General features: G+C 40.4%; 1 protein-coding gene across 8 annotated transcripts in view; it reads left to right on the top strand.

The window, feature by feature from the left end:
• Positions 1–24,894, top strand: part of LOC143930308 (protein transport protein Sec24C-like) — a 98,570-nt gene that overhangs the window by 51,557 nt on the left and 22,119 nt on the right. For all 8 annotated transcript variants that reach the window (XM_077454545.1, XM_077454544.1, XM_077454543.1 and 5 more), the window contains 9 exons: positions 3,895–4,033; positions 9,877–9,992; positions 10,260–10,384; positions 17,688–17,879; positions 19,315–19,408; positions 19,495–19,611; positions 20,082–20,252; positions 20,524–20,620; positions 21,215–21,360. In XM_077454545.1, coding sequence (XP_077310671.1) covers positions 3,895–4,033; positions 9,877–9,992; positions 10,260–10,384; positions 17,688–17,879; positions 19,315–19,408; positions 19,495–19,611; positions 20,082–20,252; positions 20,524–20,620; positions 21,215–21,360 — 1,197 coding nt within the window. The remainder of the gene's footprint in view (positions 1–3,894; positions 4,034–9,876; positions 9,993–10,259; positions 10,385–17,687; positions 17,880–19,314; positions 19,409–19,494; positions 19,612–20,081; positions 20,253–20,523; positions 20,621–21,214; positions 21,361–24,894) is intronic.

Raw genomic sequence — 24,894 nt, 5'->3', positions numbered from 1 at the left:
GTCACGGTAAAGGACCTTAATCCACTCAATGAAGATTAGAGGGAACCCCATTTGTCGGAGGATCTCCCAGAGAAAAGGCCACTCGACCGTGTCAAAGGCCTTTTCAATGTCGAGAGAGGCCACCACCCTTTACCCTTCATTAAGATACTGCGTGTGTATGTTAGTGAACAGGCGTCTCAAGTTTACGTCTGTTGCTCTATTGGCCATGAAACCAGTTTGGTCAGTCTCTATAACAGTGGGGAGTAGGGGCTGTGTAGTCTCATGGTCAGTAATTTGGTGAGAATCTTGAAATCGTATTAAGTAGGTCTATGGGTCTGTAGGAGGCACAGGATGTGGGGTCTTTGGGTGCTTTGTGGATGAGAATGACGTGGGCATGACTCATGGAAGCAGGAAGGGCACCATCAGCCAAACATTGGGTAAACAATTGAGCTAATTTGGGGGCCAGTAGGTCTCCATGAGTCTTGTAGAACTTGATGGGTATTCCATCCAGGCCTGGAGACCTTCCAGTAGGGAAGGACCTCATCTCTTTCAGTACCTCCTTCGGGGTAATTGGTCTCACTAGGGATTCTCTCTCTTCGTTAGCCAACCAAATGCCAAGGGGTCCAGCCAGGGTGCAAGGTCCCGTGGCTGGAAATCCGATGATAGTACTGAGGTATAGAGGGAGGTGTAGTATTTGCAGAACGCCTCCAGTACATCTGGCAGGGAAGAGACCGATTCTCCCGAAGGGGACACCACGCTGGGGATCACCGTCAAGGGTTTATCATGTTGGGCCAGCATCGCCAGTTGGCGACCATTCCGGTCTCCCTGCTCAAAGAACCATTTCCTATTCCTGTAAAGGTCTAGTCTAGTTACTTTGGGGAGGTGGAGCTGTAGCTCGCGTTTTGCTGTATTGAGGGAATCATAATGTGTATCCGAGGGGTCGGCAGTGTAGATGTCCGACTGAGTTTGCACAGCGGCCTGTAGGTCAGTAGTGACGGCAGCTTGCTCCCTCCAGATACCAGCAATAGAAGAGATATATTGCCCTCTGGTGAAAGCCCTGAAGGCGCCCCAGGTCACAGTCGTGGTGGAGGACCCTGTGTTAAGATCCCAAAATTGTGACAAACGTGGCGGAATGGTATTTGCCATGTCCGCATGGGAGATCCAATGGGTCCCCAGGTGCCAAAGGGACGAGGAACGAGAGTCCGGAGAACGGATGCTAAGAAATAGGGGGCAGTGGTCTGAATGTTCTCTGGGCAAGTAGGAAGTGTCCAGTATATCTGTCAGCATAGTCGGGTTGGTAAATGCAAGATCTATGCGGGCGGAGGTTTTGTGCGTATTGGAGAAGCAGGAGTATGCTCGGGTCATGGGATTCTTCCACCTCCATACCTCCGAAACTCCCAGTGCCTCTGCTCATGAGAGCAGATCAGTGGAAAATTGTTTAGGAGGGATGGGTCTGTCCAGGTCTGGGGCTAGGATGGCGTTAAAGTCACCCATGAGTAACAGTTTGGCCGGGCAGTATGGAGTGATTTTCTCTACAATGGTATTTAGGGTAGAGGAGGTGAACGGGGGAGGGATGTAAACCCCTACCACTATATATCTATTGGATACCCCAGACAGTAAACATTATTATCACGTATTTGCCCTGGGGGTCAGTGTGAACCTGTTCCATCACACAAGGGAAGGATTTACTGATTAATATGGTGACTTCTCTGGCATACGTGGATGTACACTACTGAAGTCGCTCCGACTTCAGAAAAGGTTCCTGTACTACTTCAATCCGACTTCTAGGCAACTTGTACCCATTGATTTCAATGGAAGTTGCCTCCAAGTCTGATCCCCTGTCTTAACTGAAGCAACTTTCCAGGAAGTAAAAATAGTTTTATAGGCAAACCCCTCCCTCCCACCGAGCTGATTATTATGTGATTGGCCACTGGTAAAGTCTCCTCTCCTGGAAGCAACTTCAAGTTGCCTTGTAAGTTGCCTCAAGTCGTGCTGTGATTCATACTCAAGTCGTGTCCAAGTTGCCTCCCAAAGTCACGCTCAAAGTCGTGTTGCCCCAAGGGCCGGTTCACACTGCAGGCGAGGTGACTCAGACTTGCCTCGCCGCGACCTCAGCGGCAACTTGCAGATGACTTCTGTATAGAAGTCAATGCAAGTCGCCCCGAGGTCGCCCAAAAGTAGTACAGGAACCTTTTTTCTGAGTCGGAGCGACTCGAGTCGCTCCTCTCAGAACGGTTCCATTGTACAGAACGGGGGCGACTTGCGAGGCGAGTCGTGTCGCCTCGCATCGCCCGCTGTGTGAACCGGCTCTAAGAGGCATGGAAGGCTCTCTGGATCCATGGTTTTCTCAATGCCAGAAGTTTGCTGCCCATGAGATGTGTTTCTTGCAGAATTATATGTGGGGAATGTAATTTAAGGTATTTGAAAAGTACCGCTCTCTTGAACTTGGAATTAAGTCCCCCGACATTCTAGGATAGTACACTGCAGGTGTGGGTGTCACGTCCCACCATTGTGTGGGGGTTTGGTGTGGGAAGAGAGGAGGGCCGAGACAGGTGCCTGTGTACATCTCAGGAGCAGCAAACACCCCGGGGACCCGTGCCAGATAGAATTGTGACCAATGGAAGACCAAAAAAACAAATGAACATAAACCTTTGCATAACTTATAAACAATGCCTGTAATGACACAGAGGTGTCAGACCTGCCCTCATCTGATGACATCCTGAAAAACTGGGGAGTGATCAGATCGGGCCTATACCAAGAACTTGCCAACAGTGAACCCTTTAAACTTTGGTTAGTATGGTCACGTTCTGGACCAAAAAGCAAAAATGGTTTTTTGCCATAACCGGCAGAAGTCCTCACTGGGACTTAAATAGGGGAGGGTGACTTGGTGGGAAATTGGGACAGATCCCCGTTTAGGGGTCGAAGACTAAAGTCTGCGTAAAGGCTGCTGGAGCTCCTCATACAGGAGGAGCAGGTCTCCCTTCCATTGGTAGGATGTAGAAGATTGGGTTAGGGCGTTGGCGAGGTGCAGCAGTGGAGAAGGCCGTAGGAGCCGAGAGTAAGTGATGTAGGACGTCAACAAGGGACTGAAAGGCTGACCGCCAGAGGAAGATGAGGTACTTAGCTGGTCTCGGTAGGATGAGTGTCCCCCCATGATTTCTAATGATAACCATTCATATTTGTGCGACTTCAAGTCGTACCGACTTCAAAGTAGTCCTTTTTTTTTTTTATGTTTTCTGTAGCTGCAAAATGGGCCAGCCTGAAGTCATCTAGACTTAATTTTCTTAAAGTTCCACTTGAAAAATGTTTTGTGGCATTTTATTGTATGTTAAGACACACACACACACACACACATGGTTACCTAGAAAGTGAGGAATTTTCTTGGTTATTATATATTGTGAAATCTGCAAGACCCCCTTTACATTCTGTTTCTTGTCTGTGTAGGTAGTTTTATCTGCATCTTTTAGCTGAAACAGAGCTGTGAAGAGGTGATGCGGCCTGTGCACATGAGTTCATCAAATGAAAATGCACTTTTTTGTTTTGAAGTGATCAGAATGTTATTTATGAACATTGAAAGCTACAACTGCTTGAAATGAATGTCGTTGAATTTGGGCTGCTTGAGTAATCCTGTATGTGTTTAATGTATAAAATATGCCTGGACGTGACAAATTATAATCCTGGGTGAGTGCAGGGAGCAGAGTATAGTGTGTTGTGGATGTTGCTGTGGACACCAGAGTAACATCATTATTCTGTATGGTACTTAGCCAGGGATATTATTACACTCTGTTTAGCACTTTGACACTGGGATGAGTTATTTCCATCACCGTTGTGGGAGAAAATAATTTTACAAAGTTTATTGACTTTTGCTTCATAGTTGTCTGAAAATGTAATTGATTCTCCCTTTACACTTTGTAGGCTCCCCCCTGTGTGGTTGATCATGGCGAGACTGGACCTATTCGCTGTAATAGATGTAAAGCTTACATGTGCCCTTCCATGCAGTTCATTGAGGGTGGGAGGAGGTTTCAGTGCTGCTTCTGCAGCTGTGTCACCGAAGGTGAGTTTCAAATGTTGCTAAAGGTCTCCAGGTTTTATAGCCCAGCAGTACAGCCTTGGCCAAAAGTTTTGAGAATGACACAAATATTTAATTTTCACAAAGTCTGCTGCTGCAGTGTTTTTAGATGGTTTTTGTCAGATGTTACTGTGGTATACTGAAGTATAATCACAAGCATTTGTCAAAGGTGTTTATTGACAATTGCATTAAGTTTATGACCCATCTTTTTCAAGACATCTGCAATTCACCCTGACATGCTGTAAATCAACTGCTGGGGCACATCCTGACTGATGGTAGCCCATTGTTGCATAATCAATGCTTGCAGTTTAAAATTAGTTTTTTTTTTTTTTTGTTTTTTTGTTCACCCACCTATTGAGGATTGACCACAAGTTCTCAATGGAATTAAGGTCTGTGGAGTTTCCTGGCCATGGATCCAAAATGTACATGTTTTGTTCCCCGAGCCACTTGGTTATCACCTTATGGCAAGATGCTCCATCATGTTGGAAAAGCCATTGTTCATCACCAAACTGTTCTTGGATGGTTGGGAGAAGTTACTCTCGTATAATGTTTTTGTACCATTCTTTATTCACTGCTGTATTCTTGGGTACAATTGTGAGTGAGCCCCCTCCCATGGCTGAGAAGCAACACCACACATGGTCTCGGGATGCTTTACTGTTGGCATGACAGGAGTGACCTCACCTTTTTGTCTGCGGACAAGGATTTGTCCACATGCCCCAAACTATCAGGGGATTCGTCAGAGAAAATTACTTTACCAAAGTCCTCAGCAGTCCAATCCATGTACCTTTTTGCAGAATATCAGTGAGTATATGCAAATTGCCATCATAAAAACTGAGGCAGCAGACTTTGTGAAAATTTATATTTGTTATTCTCAAAATCTTTGACCGCGGCTCTACTTTCTGATATACTTATGCTTTACGCCTAGAGCAAAAAATTATTATAGATTTTATTTTTATTTTTTTTCCATTTTCGGTAGTCTGTTAATGTGTATTGTTTAGAAAATAATAAAATCCCTCTCTAGGTTAACCACATACAGGTGCATCTCACAAAGATAATTTCAGTAATTCAAATCAAAAAGTGAAACTTTTATATAGATTCATTGCACACAGAGTCTTTGTTTTGATTTTGATGATTATGACTTCTAGATAGTGAAAGCCCCAAATTTAGTATCTCCAGAAAATTTTAATATTGTGAAAGTTCAATATTGTAGACTCATGGTGTCACACTAATTAACTCGAAACACATGTAAAGGTTTCCAGAGCTTTTAAATGGTCTCAGGTTACACAATCATGGGGGGGGGGGGGGGGGTGACTGCTGACTTGACGGTTGTCCAGAAGAGTCATTGACACAAGGAGGGTAAGTAACAAAAGGTCATTGCTAAGGAAGCTGGCTGTTCAGATTGCTGTATCCAAGCATATTAATGGAGTGGAAGGAAAAAGTGTGGTAGAAAAGTGCACAACGACAGGGATAACCAAAGCCTTTAGAGGATTGTGCAAAGAGCCTTTTTAGAATTTGTGGGAGATTCCCAAGGAGTGGACTTCGGCTGGTCAGAGCCTCATGAGCACACACACACGTGTCCAAGACATGGGCTACAACTGTCGCGTTCCTAGTGTCAAGCCACTCCTGAGCCAAAGACAATGTCAGAAGCTGGGCTAAGGAGAAAAGGACTGGACTGTTGCTCAGTGGTCCAAAGTCCTTTTTTCAGGTGAAAGTTAATTTTGCATTTCATTTAAAAATCAAGTTCCCGGTTCTAGAGGAAGAGTGGAGAGGCACAGAATCCAAGTTGGATAAGATGATGTATCCACAGTCAGTGATGTATTGGGGAGCCATGTCATCTGCTGGTGTTGGTCCACTGTGTTTTATCAAATCCGAAGTCGGTGCAGCCCGCTACCAGGAAATTCTAGAGCACTTAATGCTTCCCTCTGCTGACTAGCTTTATGAAGATACCAATTTCATTTTCCAGCAGGATTTGGCACCTGCCCACGCTGCTAAATGTACCAATACCTTGCTTTAATGATAATGGTATCACTGTGCTTGATTGGCCTGCAAACTCGCTTAACCTAAACTCCACAGAGAATCTGTGGGGTATTGTCAAGAGGAAAATTAGAAATGCCAGCCCCAACAATGCAGATGAGCTGAAGGCAACCTGGGCTTCCATAACACCTCAGCCGTGCCACGTGCTGATTGCCTCCATTCCACACCACATTGATGCAGAAATTCATCCAAAAGGACCCCCAACCAAGTATTGAGTGCATACTATACTGTACATGAACATACTTTTCAGTAAGCTAACACTTCTGTATTAAAAATCCTCTTTTTTTATTTTTTTATTGATCTTATGTAATCTAATTTTCTGATACTGAATTTTAGGTTTTCAATAGCTGTAAGCCATAATCAAAATTATAAAGAAATGCTTGAAATATATCGCTCTGCATGTAATGAATCTGTTTCACTTTTTTTTTGTTGAATTACGGAAGTTACCTTTTTAAAGATCTAGTTTGAAATGCGCCCCTGTACATTCCTAGCATTTTAGCAAATGGTTTTGTATATTCTTACTTTCTATTCCTAACAAAAATGTTCCACCACACTTTCCCAAACTGATTTCTAAATGAGAGCGCTCTCCACTAGCGGCACCTGGGCAAAAGGTCCCCCATAGATGTCCTGAATTCCATCCCTAATCTGCTATTTCAGCTGACATTCAAGGTGTAGGTGGCCCTGCAAGCACCACCTGGCTCAAAAGTCGAATTTTAAAGATGGACTGAGCCAGGTGGAAAATGAACAGCGACTGCATCCTATAATTCACATTTTCTTAAACTGATATTTTTTTTTTTGCGGTGGTGTGCAGGAACAAAAACCCATAAGTGCGTGTGAACACACAAAAAAAGTGCACTTAAGGGTGTGCTTTTTGTCCACCCCCCGAAGGAATAGGAAGTTACCCTTGACCCCTGGGGTGCAAGGTTCTTCGCATGGACAAGGTTTCGAACATGGTCTGCCTAACTAAAAGGCCTGTTGGACCCCTCTCCTCATGGTCAGCCAAAGCCGACCGTGTACAAGGTTGAGGGGCTCTCCCGAAGAGACTCCACAGATTTAGGGGAGGAAGGAACCTAATGGCCACACATCCTCTGCCTAGACTTCAGGGTAGTCCCAAGGACCCACACCCTACCATCCAGTGAAAATAACACACACACGTGACACACACACACGTGACACACACACACGTGACACACACACACGTGACACACACACACGTGACACACACACACACACGTGACACACACACACACACGTGACACACACACACACACGTGACACACACACACACACGTGACACACACACACACGTGACACACACACACACACGTGACACACACACACACACGTGACACACACACACACACGTGACACACACACACACACACGTGACACACACACACACACACGTGACACACACACACACGTGACACACACACACACGTGACACACACACACACGTGACACACACACACACACGTGACACACACACACGTGAGGAGAAAATAAATAGTTGGGCATGCAATGTGCACTGGCTAGGCCCTGAGGCCTGGTAGCAAAAATTGCCCTAGAATTGAACAAAAGGACTGGCACATAGAGGCGCAGTGCAGAAAGTTTTAGTGCTGTGACCATGTGCCTGTTCACAAGTATTACTAAGAGCACCCCTGGGGCAACCACTCCCAGGGGGCACAGACACCACAGACTCTCTGCCTTCCCAGCCCATGGCCAGACAAGTTAAACCCATTCAAATCAGGAGGCACTGGCCCCTCCAGTCTACCCTGGGAAAGTATTCCTGTGTGCCACATTCCGTGAGCTCCCCAGTTTGTTTCAGCTGGTACTAGCCTTCAGAGTCCTATTATACCAGATAACATGCTGTACAGACAGCCATTCTTACCAAAAGATTCTTATTGCAGTGGATGCCTAATATCTATTTTGTATCTTAGTGCTTCTGACAAAAGCAGTGAGCCAATCCCAAGTAGGAATTTAGACTTGGGGCTTTCTGTATACTATTGGTGTTCAGAACATTCTAGGCTGCAAAATTGCAAGGAAGCAACATTTCTTGACATTTGTAGAAAACTAGAACACCTGCAGTTGAAATTAGAGGTCGACCGATATGGGTTTTTCTCTGGCCGATGCCGATATTTAGAAATCATGGCGGCCGATTGCCGATATATGATGCCGATTTTTTTGGGCCGATATGTTAGGCCGATTTTATTTTATTTATTTTTAATCCCCCTTGATCTAACACACCTTTCCCACTGTGGCGTTTTAAGGCGCTTTTGGGCTAAAAATAGCGCCTGTAAAATGGCTCCCCTGCAGTCTGTGTGAAGACAGAGTGCTTTCACACTGAGGCGATGCGCTGGCAGGATCTTAAAAAAAAGTCCTGCAAGCAGCACGTTTGGAGTGGTGTATACCGCTCCTCCACCACTCCTGCCCATTGATATGAATGGGCACCACTGCCGAAGCGCATGCAATGCGATTTGGCAGCAGTGCTTCATGGGCGCATTTAACCTCTTCCTTGGCCGCTAGCTGGGTTATATGTGCCCCACTAGCAGCCAAATAGCACCGCTAAAATGATGGTAAAGAGCCGCTAAAACTTGCGTTTTACCATCAACGCCTGCCCGCTCCAGTGTGAAAGCGGCCTTCATACGTGATACAGAAAATTTCTTACACTTAAACATTTATTAAACAAAACAAACCTCCAATCAGTTTACTTGTATGTATGATTTAGATAAAAAAAAATAAATAAATATATATATATATATATATATATATATATATATATATTAAATAAAAACAGGTAGTCAAAACTTTTGGACAAAAAAAAAATGGGCTAACTTTACTGTTTTTTTTTATTTTATTTTTTAAATGGTGTATTTTTTTCCCAAAAAAATGCATTTGAAAGACCTCTGTGCAAATGCCGTGTGACATAAAATATTGCAACAACCGCTATTTTATTCCCTAGGATCTCTGCTAAAAAAATATATATCATTTTTGGGGGGGTCTAAGTGATTTTCTGGCAGAAAATACAGGATTTTTACTTGTAAGCAACAAGTGTCAGAAAAGATTTAGTCTTTAAATGGTTAAACTGAGAACTTCTACACACTGAGATGACTTCATTCATTGAAGTGTAAACATTGTATCATTTAGTTCTTTTCTTGGCAGCCTGCCCAGAGAGGAGGAAAGGGTTGCTATGACGACTCAGTCAACTTAGACTGACTTATATACAGAAGTCATTTCAAAGTCCCGCTGTAGTTCTAAATCGGCTTTTTATCAGCACAAATTGGCCGATGCCGATTATTTAAAAAACGGCAAATATCGGCCGATATATCGGTCGACCTCTAGTTGAAATGGATGATTTTTATAGTTGAAGTTTAGGAAAAACAAACGTACCAACACTGTCAGGATGTTCGAGGACAAATCTATTGCATATAACTGAGTATACTTTATCCTGGATTATTGATAGTGCGAGTTCAATAAGGTTGTCGTTGCTTTTTTTTTTTTTTTTTTTTTCTAGGTAGGTTAATATTTAGTGAGCATGAAAATGGTCATTAGACCAACTGTAGTAAGGCAATGTAGTTCACTATAGGGAAAAATGCATTCCTGTGTGGAGCATTGAAATGGCTATATGGTGTTACTTTCTGACCATTTATTAAGATTAGGTTTGTGTAAGTAAAATGATACCCATTTTTTTTTTTTTTTTTTTTTTTTAGGGGTAGTTATGGTCACTTGTACTAATATACAGTTTATTTTGTTCTGTGACATATCCCTCCTTTTTTGTTTTCTTTTTGTGCCAGTGCCCCCACACTACTTCCAACACTTGGACCACACAGGCAAAAGGGTGGATTGCTATGATAGGCCTGAACTGTCTATGGGAAGTTATGAGTTCACTGCAACTGTTGACTACTGCAAGGTAAAGCCATTTTAGATGTTTAGAGAACCAAGTTGTCTTCTACCTATTCACAGTATCTGCTGGAAGTTATGAGAGAAGAATAATGTAGTCTTTCACTGGCTCAGTATTCAAATCGGGTTCTCTCTGCACTGCACTGCACGTGTTCTTGTGTGTTTTCTACTTTGGCAAATTGCTGTGTTCTGCGCCATATACTGTAAAGAAACAGATTTTCATTTTTAATGTCGACGTGACTTAATGAAAAATGTTTTTTTTTTTTTATGCCCACAGAATAACAAATGCCCAAATCCTCCGGCTTTTATTTTTATGATTGACGTGTCATATAATGCTGTAAAGAGTGGGTTGGTAGCATTGGTGTGTGAGGAGCTGAAGCAACTAATTGACTACCTACCCAGGTGAGTTGAAAATGCAGAGTAGTTTAGTATTCATAGGGCACACATACAAAAGTTACTTATGTTAAAGTGTTTCAGTCCTCAGCTGGAAAATGTTACTGCTTGTTTTGTGTTGGGAACCATTTCTTCATCCATTGTTTTACTTGATAACATAAAGTAGAACTGAAAATTCCATAGCATGATGACCACCTTTGTTTATGTGGGTATTGTCTGATCTGCTATTGTGTCCTGCATTTTCCAAATCATCCTTCAGGTTTTGCATGAAAACGGTACACTCTGTCGACATTAACCACTTGCCGACCGATACGCACCGATATACGTCGGCACAATGGCAGCGATTGACATACCTGTATGTCCCCTTTAAGAGTCGTTAATATCGTGCCCGTGGAACCGGCGGACATAAATAAAAAATTTAATAAATTGCGATTTCTTTTTTTTTTTTTTTTTCTAAAAATATGTAGAAGAATACATATCTGCCTAAACTGAGGGAAAAAATAGGTTTTTATATATATATTTTTGGGGGATATTTATTATAGCAAAAAGTAAAAGTAAAAAGCAATGCGTGTTTGTTTATAGCGCAAAAAATAAAAACCGCAAAGGTGATCAAATACCACCAAAAGAAAGCTCTATTTGTGGGGGGGGGGAAACGTCAATTGTGTTTGGGTGCAACGTCGCACAACTATGCAGTTGTCAAAGCAACGCAGTGTAGAATCGCAAAACACTTACCTGTCCAGGGATCCAGCGCTGTCCTCGCCTGAGCCAATTCTTTAATCTGCTTTAAGTCCAGGTGCCAGTAACTCAACTAAGCAAAACCAGCAGTAAAGCCGTCAGGCTTTAAAGCCAGTTTCTCTCTGCTCATGTGTGAGACATGCTGCGCTTTGAACGGTCCTGTAGTCTTCTATGAACTACTAACCCCCATCCACCATTGACTTGTTTGTAGTTTAAATCAGGAGAGCAGTCTAGGATGACAACCCTGCTCCTTCATAGATACAGTAGTATGATGGTAAGCTGTCTGTGTGTTACTGGCACGATGACCAGATAAAAATAAATGAAACCAAGCCTGAAAAAAGAAAACCATTACATCCACCTCATCTAAGTATTGGTAAGCTGCAATATAACATGTTGATTCTTGGGCTTAGATACTCTATAAGCTTTGCAATCTGTAAAAGCATATCTGCATATAGTGACAGTTTTTCTATAGTGGTCCCAAGAATTTCTAAATAAAGGGCGCTCTGATATGCAAATATTGACTTCAGTTTTGCAATCCAAATTTGACCCGCCTTTAAAAAGCACAACATAACTTTTATACTGTAAATACGACTTAACAACCGGGGTGTCTGGCGCTACCTATTTATCAGAAAAGAATAGTAATTCTAAATACTTAAAAAGAAATGTATTTTAGAGGAAAAACTCAAAAAATGCCAGCAGGTCCAATAACACACCGACCTATTTCACAACTAGTAGTCTCATATATCCAATTACTACCACATGAAGATAATTGCTCCTTATCAAATGAAAGCCACAGTACAGTCCTTTAGAACCCACTAACTTCAATACAGTACAAGAAAAAACAAGTGACCTCTGCCAGAATCGTATCCAATCGCATGGATTGACCTATTGCGATTCAGACACGATTATGGCAAGTGTAATTTTATCTAATATATTTTTAACCGTGTTCGAAAACTCTATAATTTACCAGAAAAAATTATAAATAAATCCTGTGAAGAAAAACTGAATGGCAAAGAAAGTGATACTTAATGCGACCATAACCTTAAAATCGCATGAGTATTAGAATGTGATTTATCCAACAACTTATCAGCTAAATTAGTAAATAAATCTAATATGAAAGTGCAAAATATCTTGAAAAAAGTATAAAGTGCATTAAAAGTACAGGTGAAAAATCAAGAAACAAATGTAAAATATATTGCACAACCAATACCCAAGGTGAGTTGCAAGACCTAAAAAATATATATATATATATATATATATATATATATATATATATATATATATATATATATATATATATATATATATATATATATATATATATATATATATATAAAAAGTGAAACTAAAAATAAAAAAAAGAATATAAAATAAAAATAAAGAAAAAAATAAAAATAATAAATAAAAATGAAAAAACAACAAGAATTAAGTAATTAAAAACCCCCCAAAACCATGTGATGATATAATGTCCAATTGTCCAAAAAAATCTTCAATAATATAAGTCCAACAATAAATGTTCATGAAGTGACTTTAGTGCTTGTTGTGCAATCTTCAAAGTGACTTCCGTGCTCCCCCACAAGGTGCCCCACTCACCAGAAGAATACACCCCTGCAGGGGTAATTCGCCTTTAAACCAAATCTGAAGAAATCCAGCTCCTTGGCCCGTATATTGTATAATCATTCGTATCCAGAAGGAAATTCCATTTATATCCTCATAAGAAAGAAATTATAATCTCCATAGTGTAATCCGTATATAAAAAAACATTTATTTCCACAAAAAATAAAAAACAAAATTTATATGATAAAAAGGAATGGTAGTCAATATGGAAACACAGTCCACCAAAAATTCTACTTCACGTAGACTCCGTGGGTTATTGATCCATTTCTTAGATATCATATATCATATCCACCGTAGGCGACCCGGAAATGACGTAGTAAGCGTAACTCCGTCTAACGCGTTTCGTCATTGACGTCTTCAGTGGCTGAAGACGTCAATGACGAAACGCGTTCGACGGAGTTAAGCTTACTACGTCATTTCCGGGTCGCCTACGGTGGATGGAACGCAGTTGGAGCGCACGCTGCGTATCCACCGAGCGGTACCCGCTGTTTGCTTGAGATTTGCGCTATAAGGGCTCTACCCTAGGGGGACTTATAAATATTATAGATGTTTATATAAACAGAACTGATCCAGGGATATCGCTCATCAACATCATTTCCATTGGAGCGATTTACTTTACTCAGGATCGTTTGTTTCCCTGGGACAGAGAGTCATTAGCGTGTTTTTTAAGTTTGTTTTTTATTATATATACATTTATTATCCTGTTTTTTTCGGGGTTGATATCTAAGAAATGGATCAATAACCCACGGAGTCTACGTGAAGTAGAATTTTTGGTGGACTGTGTTTCCATATTGACTACCATTCCTTTTTATCATATAAATTTTGTTTTTTATTTTTTGTGGAAATAAATGTTTTTTTATATACGGATTACACTATGGAGATTATAATTTCTTTCTTATGAGGATATAAATGGAATTTCCTTCTGGATACGAATGATTATACAATATACGGGCCAAGGAGCTGGATTTCTTCAGATTTGGTTTAAAGGCGAATTACCCCTGCAGGGGTGTATTCTTCTGGTGAGTGGGGCACCTTGTGGGGGAGCACGGAAGTCACTTTGAAGATTGCACAACAAGCACTAAAGTCACTTCATGAACATTTATTGTTGGACTTATATTATTGAAGATTTTTTTGGACAATTGGACATTATATCATCACATGGTTTTGGGGGGTTTTTAATTACTTAATTCTTGTTGTTTTTTCATTTTTATTTATTATTTTTATTTTTTTCTTTATTTTTATTTTATATTCTTTTTTTTATTTTTAGTTTCACTTTTTATATATATATATATATATATATATATATATATATATATATATATATATATATATATATATATATATATATATATATATATATATATATATATATATATATATATATATATATATATAATATTTTTTAGGTCTTGCAACTCACCTTGGGTATTGGTTGTGCAATATATTTTACATTTGTTTCTTGATTTTTCACCTGTACTTTTAATGCACTTTATACTTTTTTCAAGATATTTTGCACTTTCATATTAGATTTATTTACTAATTTAGCTGATAAGTTGTTGGATAAATCACATTCTAATACTCATGCGATTTTTAAGGTTATGGTCGCATTAAGTATCACTTTCTTTGCCATTCAGTTTTTCTTCACAGGATTTATTTATAGTTTTTTCTGGTAAATTATAGAGTTTTCGAGCACGGTTAAAAATATATTAGATAAAATGACACTTGCCATAATCGTGTCTGAATCGCAATAGGTCAATCCATGCAATTGGATACGATTCTGGCAGAGGTCACTTGTTTTTTCTTGTACTGTATTGAAGTTAGTGGGTTCTAAAGGACTGTACTGTGGCTTTCATTTGATAAGGAGCAATTATCTTCATGTGGTAGTAATTGGATATATGAGACTACTAGTTGTGAAATAGGTCGGTGTGTTATTGGACCTGCTGGCATTTTTTGAGTTTTTCCTCTAAAATACATTTCTTTTTAAGTATTTAGAATTACTATTCTTTTCTGATAAATGGGTAGCGCCAGACACCCCGGTTGTTAAGTCGTATTTATTGTTGTAGAAACCCCGATTGGGGATTTTCTTTTTGTGGGGGGGCTGCAACCTATAAATATACATATATACACTTTTTTGAGCCCACCGCCTGGTTTTGTCTATCCTACACCCAGAGTTGATTAGCGCGGTTTCTTCAACCTTTACAATAACTTTTATACTGCACTAAACGAACGCCATAAAATTATAGTATAGTCCAAAACACTGATCAGTTGCAAAAATGTATGACAGCCTAGGAGTCCTGTTACTTCCACAGATTCAATGGGTATTGAAGAAACAAAAAAGCATGCAAGACCCTAGCTCGTAAATCCTATTTATTGGAATCCAAAACATGCACAATCAATGCATAGACATTTAGATGAATGTAATAGGCCATCCCAATAGTAATTGGTAAAGCCAAATGGAGCCCTGTAATCCCTAGTGAACCGGTCAGGATCCACCCTGCACAAGTAGGCTGAATGGTGTTGAGGACCCTCCCGTATGTGTGCAGTCTGACTAATAAACCGAAAGAACATGTGAGAGGTTAATAATGCAACCCCTACCTCTCAGTGGTGACTGAAACGCAGCTAAGACTGAGCAGTTGCTGGGGCTAACAACATAAGTGGCTAGAATAAAAACTAAAGTCACTCTCCACATTGAGAGAAGCTAGCCACCACACAACATTACAGAGAGGGGGACCATTGCCATGCCGATGTGTTTCAGGGGCATGTCCCCTTTTTATCAAGTCTGTGCCATGACTAAACTGGCTCCTATATATCACCACTTTGTCTTTTGACTTATTCACCTCATATTGGGCATACCGTGTCTACTACTCATCCAATTCTCCATTTTAAGAACATATTCGATGTATACAGTATAGTTCATTAAATCCAGAAATAAACTATACAATGTATATACCGTACTTTATATTCCTGCAAAAAAAAAGTAAGCAACCATAGTTTAAAAAAAAAAAAAAAATGCATATTCACAACACATCGTGACATGCACAATAAAATCTATATAAATCTGTTGCAGCTACTGTGGCAAATAAAGACAAACATTGTTGCACAAAAAAAGTGGTAGGAAATAAAAAAAATATATAATGATTATTATGAAAATGTTATGAAAAAGGCTACAGGAATATTGTATGAGAGCTATATTATCGTACTGATCTTCAGCTCCTCATTTAAACCCCTTGAATGAGGAGCAGGTGATCAGTATGCTCTATTTAACACTCCTATAGCGATGGATAGATATATATATATCTATCTATTATAATATATATATTTTTTTTTTTATTCCATACCACTGTTTTGCACAACAATGTTTCTTTTTATTTGCCACAGTAGCTGTTAAATGTAAAATGTTTTTTTTTTTTTGTTTTTTATTACAGATTTTATTGTGTAGATCACTTTTTTTTTTTTCTAGTATTATAAGAATACCTTTTTTTGTATACATTGCATAGTTTGCTTATTTCTTGTTTTATGAAATATATATCCAATATCTTCTTAGGATTATTGGCTGTGTAGTAGACACAAATCACAAAGCAACGTTTATATATAGGAGCCAGTTTTGTCATTCCATAGGCTTAATAAAGGGAGGAAATGCCCCCCCGAAACATGTCACGGCAACTATCTAGCCCTCTGTAGTCCCGTGCGGTGGCCAGCTTCTCTCCATGAGGGGAGCAGCTTCTGTTTTCACTCTAGCTACCCTACCAGTGGCCAACCCCAGCACCTTTTGTGTAGCTGTGTTTCAGACACTCTTCAGTCACCACTGAGAGGCAAAGAATGCACTATTAACTTCTCACAGGCTCTGCCAGCTTAACAGTCGGCTTGGACAGGCACAGGAACACCCTTGGCCCCATTCAGCTAGTTTATCGGTCTACTCGTGCAGGAGGGGTCCTGATCGGTTCACTGGGGATTGCAAGGCTCCATTTGGCTTCACCTATTACTATTGAGATGGCCTATTACACTCATCTAAATGTGAGTACATTTTATTGTTTTGAATTCCATTAAAAATGATTTACTGCACTACGATTTAATACTTTCTCTTTTTTGTTTCTTCAAACTTGGCCCATCTCCTGCATAACATTGTTGGCCAGTGAGTCTGCCCATCACATCAATTGGTCAATAGTGAGGCATAGGATGGAGTGGCGCCAGTGTGAAAATCCTGGATGCAGTTGATTTGCATACTACAGTTTCTTGGTTTCAGCGCCCCTCGGTTGCGCAAAAATTTACTTGGGGTGCCTGCTGTTGCTTAGGTGTGACAAATGACACATCTTAATTTCACCAAATGCATATATTTCTGAAGGTGCAGACAACAAATCAAGATCTGGCAAACCCAACATATTTTTAGATGTCATAGTAACTGCAGGAAAATGAACACAGGAAGTCCTGAAAATATAGATATGCACATAAAGAAAAATACTAATTGCTGAATTATAAGCTTTGGATGTGTGGCGGCAGTGTGTGAATTTTCTCTTTTGAAGCAAATATGAATGTGCACTATCCCTCCCTTCTAGATTGTAAGCTCTTATGAGCAGGGCCCTCTGATCTCTCCTATATTAAATTGTATTGTAACTGTACTGTCTGCCCTCATGTTGTAGCTGCGCAAGCTGTTGGCGCTATATAAATCCTGTATAATAATTCTTTTAAGTTAGTATAGTGGCCACATTTATCATTGATGCTTGTGTTTTCTATGAACGGAAGCGGGATTGGACAATAATTGTGAATTCCCCTTTTGGCAAATTGAAAAATAAGTGTGGTTTTCTATACTGTTGATTAGTTCTCATCTTTTATTACCAGTTTGTGCTTAGTTAGACATTTTACCAGATGACTGAAATAGTTCATACAGTATACAAGCACATTTGACATGGAAATTTTACATGTATTCTTTTCTTTTCTTTTTTTTTTTTTCTTTTTTTTTCAGGGAAGGAAACATGGAAGACTCAGTAATACGAGTGGGCTTTGTAACCTATAACAAAGTGCTCCATTTCTATAATGTGAAAAGCTCCTTGGCCCAGCCACAAATGATGGTGGTATCAGATGTTGCTGATATGTTTGTCCCTTTGCTGGATGGCTTCCTTGTAAATGTAAATGAATCCAGGGCGGTCATCACTAGGTAATAAACACTTCACATATTTATTAAAGTTGATTTTAGTTTGAAAAAAATGCTGGCAGTTTTAAAAGCCAATAGTACATTATTCGCCATTATACTTGATGCAGCAGGTTATTAGTGTTCCATTCAGTTATGGCTACTTTGCACACTCTTGCAAACGTATATCCCTGTTTTTTATGCCAGCAAGAGAAAGGCACGCACACATTTCAGATCATAAATTTCTGCTGACTTCAATCTGTTTGAATTGCTAGAAAACCATCACCTCGTTGAGGATTACAACACTAGGGTGCCACATAAATACCTACCTCTTTCGTTGCATGACATATCCTTTATAAAGACAGATTTTACTTATTTGGATTAGCTGACTTTTTTAAGTGCACTTGTGCCCAGACTATGGACATTTTAAACTATTCACTTTACTTTCTTATTCATTGAGGAATACAGGAAGTCTTTTCGGTTCCATTTCCCTCCACAGTAGGATTAACAAAAACTGTCAGTCCAGGATGACCCCTCCCAGCATGCCTCTGTGTTTTTTGCTAGTGGCCTAGGAGGATGGGGGCCTTTCTTAGTTCTGCTATGTGTATACCCAGTGAAGTGAACAGCCTCAGATGATACACAGGGATGAAACAAATCTCCCTGTGTGTAATGTGCCGATAAATATGTTTTTTTTTTTTTTTTTTTTTTTTTCAATAAAACTTTATATCACATGGGGTACAAAAAGAAGTCTCCTATGTAACATAAACACTTTGACAGGTTCTAGTTTTTTAGACTTCATGGGTCTTTTAAACCCTTGATGGCTCACCTGCCTTCCGTTGGAGCTAATGGAGCGCAAATTGTACTCCATTAGCTTTTTTCCTGGCAGCAGTGGCCGTGGAAATTGACAAGAGACCAGAAGTCTATTTATACACGTTTATTCCAGGCTTTTGCAGCTAGGGAAGACCAAAGAACGAATATTTGCTGGTCTCTCAGCCCTCATCCAAAATGCTGGTTTCAGGCCCGCAGGTGAAACATTAGAGGCTGAGTAGAATAGCTGAGGGGGGTTTATGGGGAGGGGTAACATTAATGTTTTTATGCTGCACTGGAGTATGACAACTGATAGCCGACTGCCTTGGGCATCAACTTGCCTTTCTTTCCACTTTTATTTCCTTGTAGAAAGCTTTCTTGTAGTTAACAAAGACCAATACATTTTGTCTCTTTTCTTTGTTGTGGAGTTATTGTCTTTGTATAACATGGACTTTACATTTCTTAGCCATTCTCTCAAAGGAAAGTGACAATGATTTTGGTTATTTCTGGGAACAGGTGGTGTTTGCATTTGGTTACGGTTCCTTCACATTCAGCATAAGCCATTCATTTTTGGTGGAGTACATTTAGGAGCTTATGTGTTGACTGAATTTTCAATGCAAAATTACAATTTATTTATGTTTTTTATCTCTATTAGTTTGCTTGACCAGATTCCAGAACTGTTTGCTGACACAAGAGAAACTGAGACTGTTTTTGGCCCAGTCATCCAGGCTGGTTTAGAAGCACTGAAGGTATGATTTGTCAGTTTGCTTGAAACCTTCTGTTAGAAAATTCCAGTCCTGCAAAAACTTGTAGCATTTATGTGTTTTCTGTTTAGTCTGCTGACTGTGCTGGGAAGCTCTTTCTTTTCCACACTACTCTCCCTATTGCTGAGGCCCCAGGGAAGGTCAAGAACAGGGATGATAAGAAACTCCTCAATACAGATAAGGAAAAGGTAATGTTTATTGAAACATTTCATGTACATTATTTTTAATTTTAAGTATTGAATGGAAGTATATTGACAAATGCCCTTGTGAAATTTCCTAGATTTCTCTAGTGTGTGTGTGTGTGTGTGTGTGTGTGTGTGTGTGTGTGTGTGTGTGTGTGTGTGTATATGTGTATATATATAATGTCCTCTCCTCTTGGGAGAACACAATAGCTCTGCTTGAGGGAAATCCGTGGTTGCAGGAAAGACAATCTCATAATCTATGACCTGCCTAAGCTTGCACTACTACCAAACTGCCTATTTGGTTCTGTAAAATTCAAATCGATTAAATTGGTGAGGCAAGCACCAGTATCTGACGTTTCTGTATAATATGTACAAATCACTTAAGGGATAACATCCGACCTTTGTAAACCTCCTGTAATTTCTTTTTTTTTACTGCCTAGTGAAAATGGAACTATGCCTTCTGTCTTTTTCTGCAGAGCTTATTCCAACCTCAGACAACTTTCTATAACAACCTGGCCAAGGATTGCGTTGCTCAGGGCTGCTGTGTGGATCTATTCCTGTTTCCAAATCAGTTTGTGGATGTGGCCACACTTGGTGTTGTTCCTTTCCAGACTGGGGGTTCAGTTTACAAGTATACTTTCTTCCAGGTAGCTATTTAAATATGCACACGTGTAATTATCTGCTTTTATCAGTCTTGGGTGCATTTATCATTTGCCTCTTCTATACTGTATATCTAAAAATTATTTGTCTTGTATAGTGTTGCTGGCATACAGGCATTCATGGCGTTGTTAGAAGACAAAATAGAGCTGTATTATCACACTATGTACCTTGTACAAAATCACTAGCTATTAATTTCTGTTATTGATTGAACCTTATTTGACTAGAACTGCAGTAATGTTTTGATCTTTTCTCTGGCAGATTGAGACTGACAGAGAGCGATTCCTAAACGATCTGCGCCGGGATGTACGGAAAGACATAGGATTTGATGCAGTCATGAGGGTCAGGACTAGCACAGGTGAGTACTTTGGTTAGCACGTTAAATTTATTTAATTGTGTTACCAGAATTTTACACCAGAATGAGGACTTCCTTTTTAGATCACAATGTAGGTAAAGAGAATTTCAAAATGTAGGACTTTTTTATATACTATGTTGGTATCTTGTTTTGTGACTGCTTTAACAAGCCTTAGACCCCTTTCACACCAGGGCGTTTTGCAGGCGCTATAGCGTTAGAAATGGCACCTGCAATCTGCCCTAAAGAAGCTGCACCATTGTATGTAGAGTGAAAGCCCGAGGGCTTTCACACTACAGTGGTGCACTGGCAGGACGTCAGGGAAAAGTCCTGTCAGCAGCTTCTTTGGAGCGGTGTGTTAACCGCTCCTCCACCGCTGCTCCCCATTGAAATCAATGGGGTAGCACTGTAAAACCGCCGGCAAAACGCAGCTATTGCAGCCTATTGCTGGCGGTTTTAACCCTTGGCCGCTAGCGGGGCTCAAAGCGCCGCAAATCCGGTGGTAAAACGCCGCTAAAAATAGTGCCGTTTTACCGCCCACACTTAGAGGTGTAAACTTTTACCCAAACAAGCACTATAGTTTTGTTTTTTTCTTTTCAGGCATTCGTGCAACTGACTTCTTTGGTGCTTTCTACATGAGTAACACCACTGATGTAGAGCTGGCTGGGCTGGACTGTGATAAAACCATAACTGTGGAGTTCAAGCATGATGACAAACTGAATGAAGACACAGGAGCCCTTCTTCAGGTACAATTCAGTAATTTTGCCTTCTATAGCTGGAGTTGCTTGTCTACACAAATGTGTATCTAACACACATAGTGATTTCTAGTAATGAAACCGACTTGTTGCTGTGAAAAGACACTCTTAAGGATTTTCAGTAGTAAAATACCAGGTTTGCACATACAACAGCTTATGGTTTACAGTGCAATTTTTTATGTTACAGCCTTATTCCAAAATGGATTAAATGCATTATTTTCCTCAAAATTTTACAAACAATACCCCATAATGACAACGTGAAAGAAGTGTGTTTTAAAACCACATTATAAAAAACGAAAATACTTTGTTGAAAGCACCTTTGGCACCAATTACAGCGTCAAGACTTTTTGAGTATGATGCTAAAAGTTTGACACACCTATTTTTGGGCAGTTTCTCCCAGTCCTCTTTGCAGAACCTCTCAAACTTAATCAGGTTGGATGGGGAGCGTCGATGCACAGCCGTTTTTGGATCTCTCTAGAGATGTTCAAGCGGGTTCAAGTCTGGGCTCTGGCTCGGCCACTCAAGGACATTCACAGAGTTCTTAGCCACTCCTTTGTTATCTTGGCTATGTGCTTAGGGTCGTTGTCCTGTTGGAAGATGAACCTTCACCCAAGTCTGAGGTCAAGGTTTTCAGCAAGGATGTATCTGTACATTGCTGCATTCATCTTTCCCTCGATCTTGACTAGTCTCCCAGTTCATGCCACTGAAAACACCCTCAGAGAATGATGCTGCAACCACCATTCTACACTGTAAGTATGATATTGGCCATGAGATGAGCGGTGCTCGGTCTCCTCCAGACATGCCGCTTGCCATTCACGCAAAAGAGTTCAATCTTTGTTTCATTAGACCAGAGAGTTTTTTGTTTCTCATGGTCAGTCCTTCAGGTGCCTTTTGGTAAACTCCATGTGCTCTCTCATTTTGGCCTTTTCTGAGGCATGGCTTTTGTCTGGCCACTCTACCATACAGGCCTGATTGGTGGAGTGCTGCAGAGATGGTTATTCTTCTGGAAGGTTCTCCCATCTCCACAGAGGTATGCTGGAGCTCTGTCATAGTGACTATCAGGTTCTTGTTCACCTCCCTGACTAAGACTTCTCTGCCGATTTCTCAGTTTGGCCAGACGGCCGGCTCTAGGAAGAGTCCTGGTGGTTCCAAACTTCTTCCATTTATGGATGATGGATGCTACTGTGCTCATTGGGACCTTAAATGCTGCAGACTTTTTTTCTGTGCCTTGATATAATCGTGTATCGAAGGTCTACGGACAATTCCTTGGACTTCATGGCTTGGTTTGTGCTCTGACATGCACTGTCAACTGTGGGACCTTATAAAGACAGGTGTGTGCCTTTCCAAATCATGTCCAATCAACTGAATGTACCACAGGTGGACTCCAATCACGTTGTAGAAATATCTCAAGGTTAATGAGCGGAAACAGGAAGCACCTGAGCTCAATTTTGAGTGTCATGGCAAAGGCTGTGAACTTGTGTACATTATTTTATTTTTTTGTTCTATTAAATTTGCAAAGATTTCAAACTTATTTCGTGTTGTCATTGTGGAGTATTGTTTGTAGAATTTTGTGGAAAATAATGAATTGAATCCATTTTGGAATAAGCCTGTAACATACCAAAATGTAGAAAGTGAATACTTTCCGGATGCGCTGTATCTGTGCTAAGCCTGCTGCAGCTGTGCTTACTTTTTGGCCTGCAGACACACCGCATTGAAACTTCCCCCTGCACGCTGGCCATTTTGACCGGTTATAAGCACCTGTAATAAAGTGATACTAAAGAAAAATTGGGGGAAAAAAAAAACAAACATATTATACTTGCCTGCTCTGTGGCCCCTCCTCCTCCTTCTTGGTTCCCCTGCCAGTGCTCTTGGCTCCTTCCTCTCACCACGTGCCCCAATAGCAAGTTGCTTGCTATGGGAGTAGTTTTGCATGCTCACTACCAAACCCAGCTCTGTGTCTGTTGATGCACAAAACGGGGCCCTGCCCCTGCACCCTCCTCGCTGCACTGTCTGTGATTGACAGCAGCGACGGCAATGAGGAGGGAGAGAGTGGGGTGAGAACAGCTGCTTTCGTGCACATCGCTGATGTCTGGTAAATATTGGGGGGCTAGGAAGAGCACCACACAGGGTGTTTTTTTTTTCCTTCATGCATAGAATGCATGAAGGTAAAAATCCTTCAGCCTTTGCAACCACTTTTAAGTATACAGATTAGAAGTGGCCTGGCCATTCAGAATCCAGCTTTCTTGTGATATGTAGACATAATGTCATAAGCCCCTGCTTCTTGTAATTATTTTGTTTCCTAACAAATTATAGGGGTGGGCTGTAGTCTTTAGAGGCAAAGAGCAACCATATCCGTTTTTTGATTTTTTTGTGCCCCTCAGGGTGTCTACACCTTGATCATTTTGTGCTTTCCGTTCTGGTTGCAACTGATTTTGCCAGATTTGCTGGTATAAAGATGGTAAGCAGGGGCAGCATGCTGATCTTTTTTGTTGGTCATCTTCTCTCTATATGGACTCCCTTCATCCTGCCCTTAAAGTGATTGTAAATGATCACCTTGTAAAACAACCCATTCAGTTTAAAATGGAAATGAAAGGCAAAACATTTTGTGCATAGATATAAAAAAAAATTATAAATACTTTTTTTTATTTTATTTATATCACATTCCTACTGTTCCCAGCTGCATAAGATCTGTGGGGAGGAGAAGCAACAGTACACTGATCTTCCCAGTGAATAGCTGTGCAGGCAGGGCATGTGAGGACAAGTCTGATCATTGGGGTAGAGCAGGCTGAGTTCCCAGCATAGCTAGAGAACTGACTGTGGTGTGGGTTTTCCTGCTTAACCACTTAAGCCCAGGACCAATTTGCAGCCAAAGGACGCTTTTTGCAATTCGACACTGCGTCGCTTTAACTGACAATTGCTTAGTCGTGCGACGTGGCTCCCAAACAAAATTGGCGTCCTTTTTTTCCCACAAATAGAGATTTCTTTTGGTGGTATTTGATCACCTCTGCGGTTTTTATTTTTTGCGCTATAAACAAAAATAGAGCGTTTAGGCCGATGCGTATTCTTCTACATATTTTTGGTAAAAAAATCGCAATTAGCGATTATTGATTTGTTTGCGCTAAAGTTATAGCGTTTACAAAATTAGGGGATAGTTTTATTTTATTTTTTTCAAATTTTATGTTTTATTCGAAGGGTAGGAAAATATGGAGCAAAACAGAACATGTAGGTAATACGATGAACCAATAGGCGTACAAAATAAATCAATGCAATAACAAATGGTCCCTACAACATGCGCATATGGGACTTCAATCTACGGAACAGAAAAACAAAAGCATCTAACCTCTCGGGCCTATCTTAGCCACTCCTTCCATAACTCCACCGTAAAGAGCCTATCCCAACATGGCAACCCCAGTTCATATTGTAAAGACCAAATACCCTTACCAAGATTGATCCAAAAGCACTAATCAGCACCATAAATCCCACCCAGTTTTCAAAATTATATATAAAGAAGATGTTTTGGACGTG

Source organism: Lithobates pipiens, unplaced genomic scaffold (genome assembly GCF_037356315.1).
Source record: "Lithobates pipiens isolate NorthernLeopardFrog02 unplaced genomic scaffold, aLitPip1_a1.2 Scaffold_25, whole genome shotgun sequence".
Taxonomy (NCBI): domain Eukaryota; kingdom Metazoa; phylum Chordata; class Amphibia; order Anura; family Ranidae; genus Lithobates; species Lithobates pipiens.
This window is presented reverse-complemented; position numbering and strand designations above follow the sequence as displayed.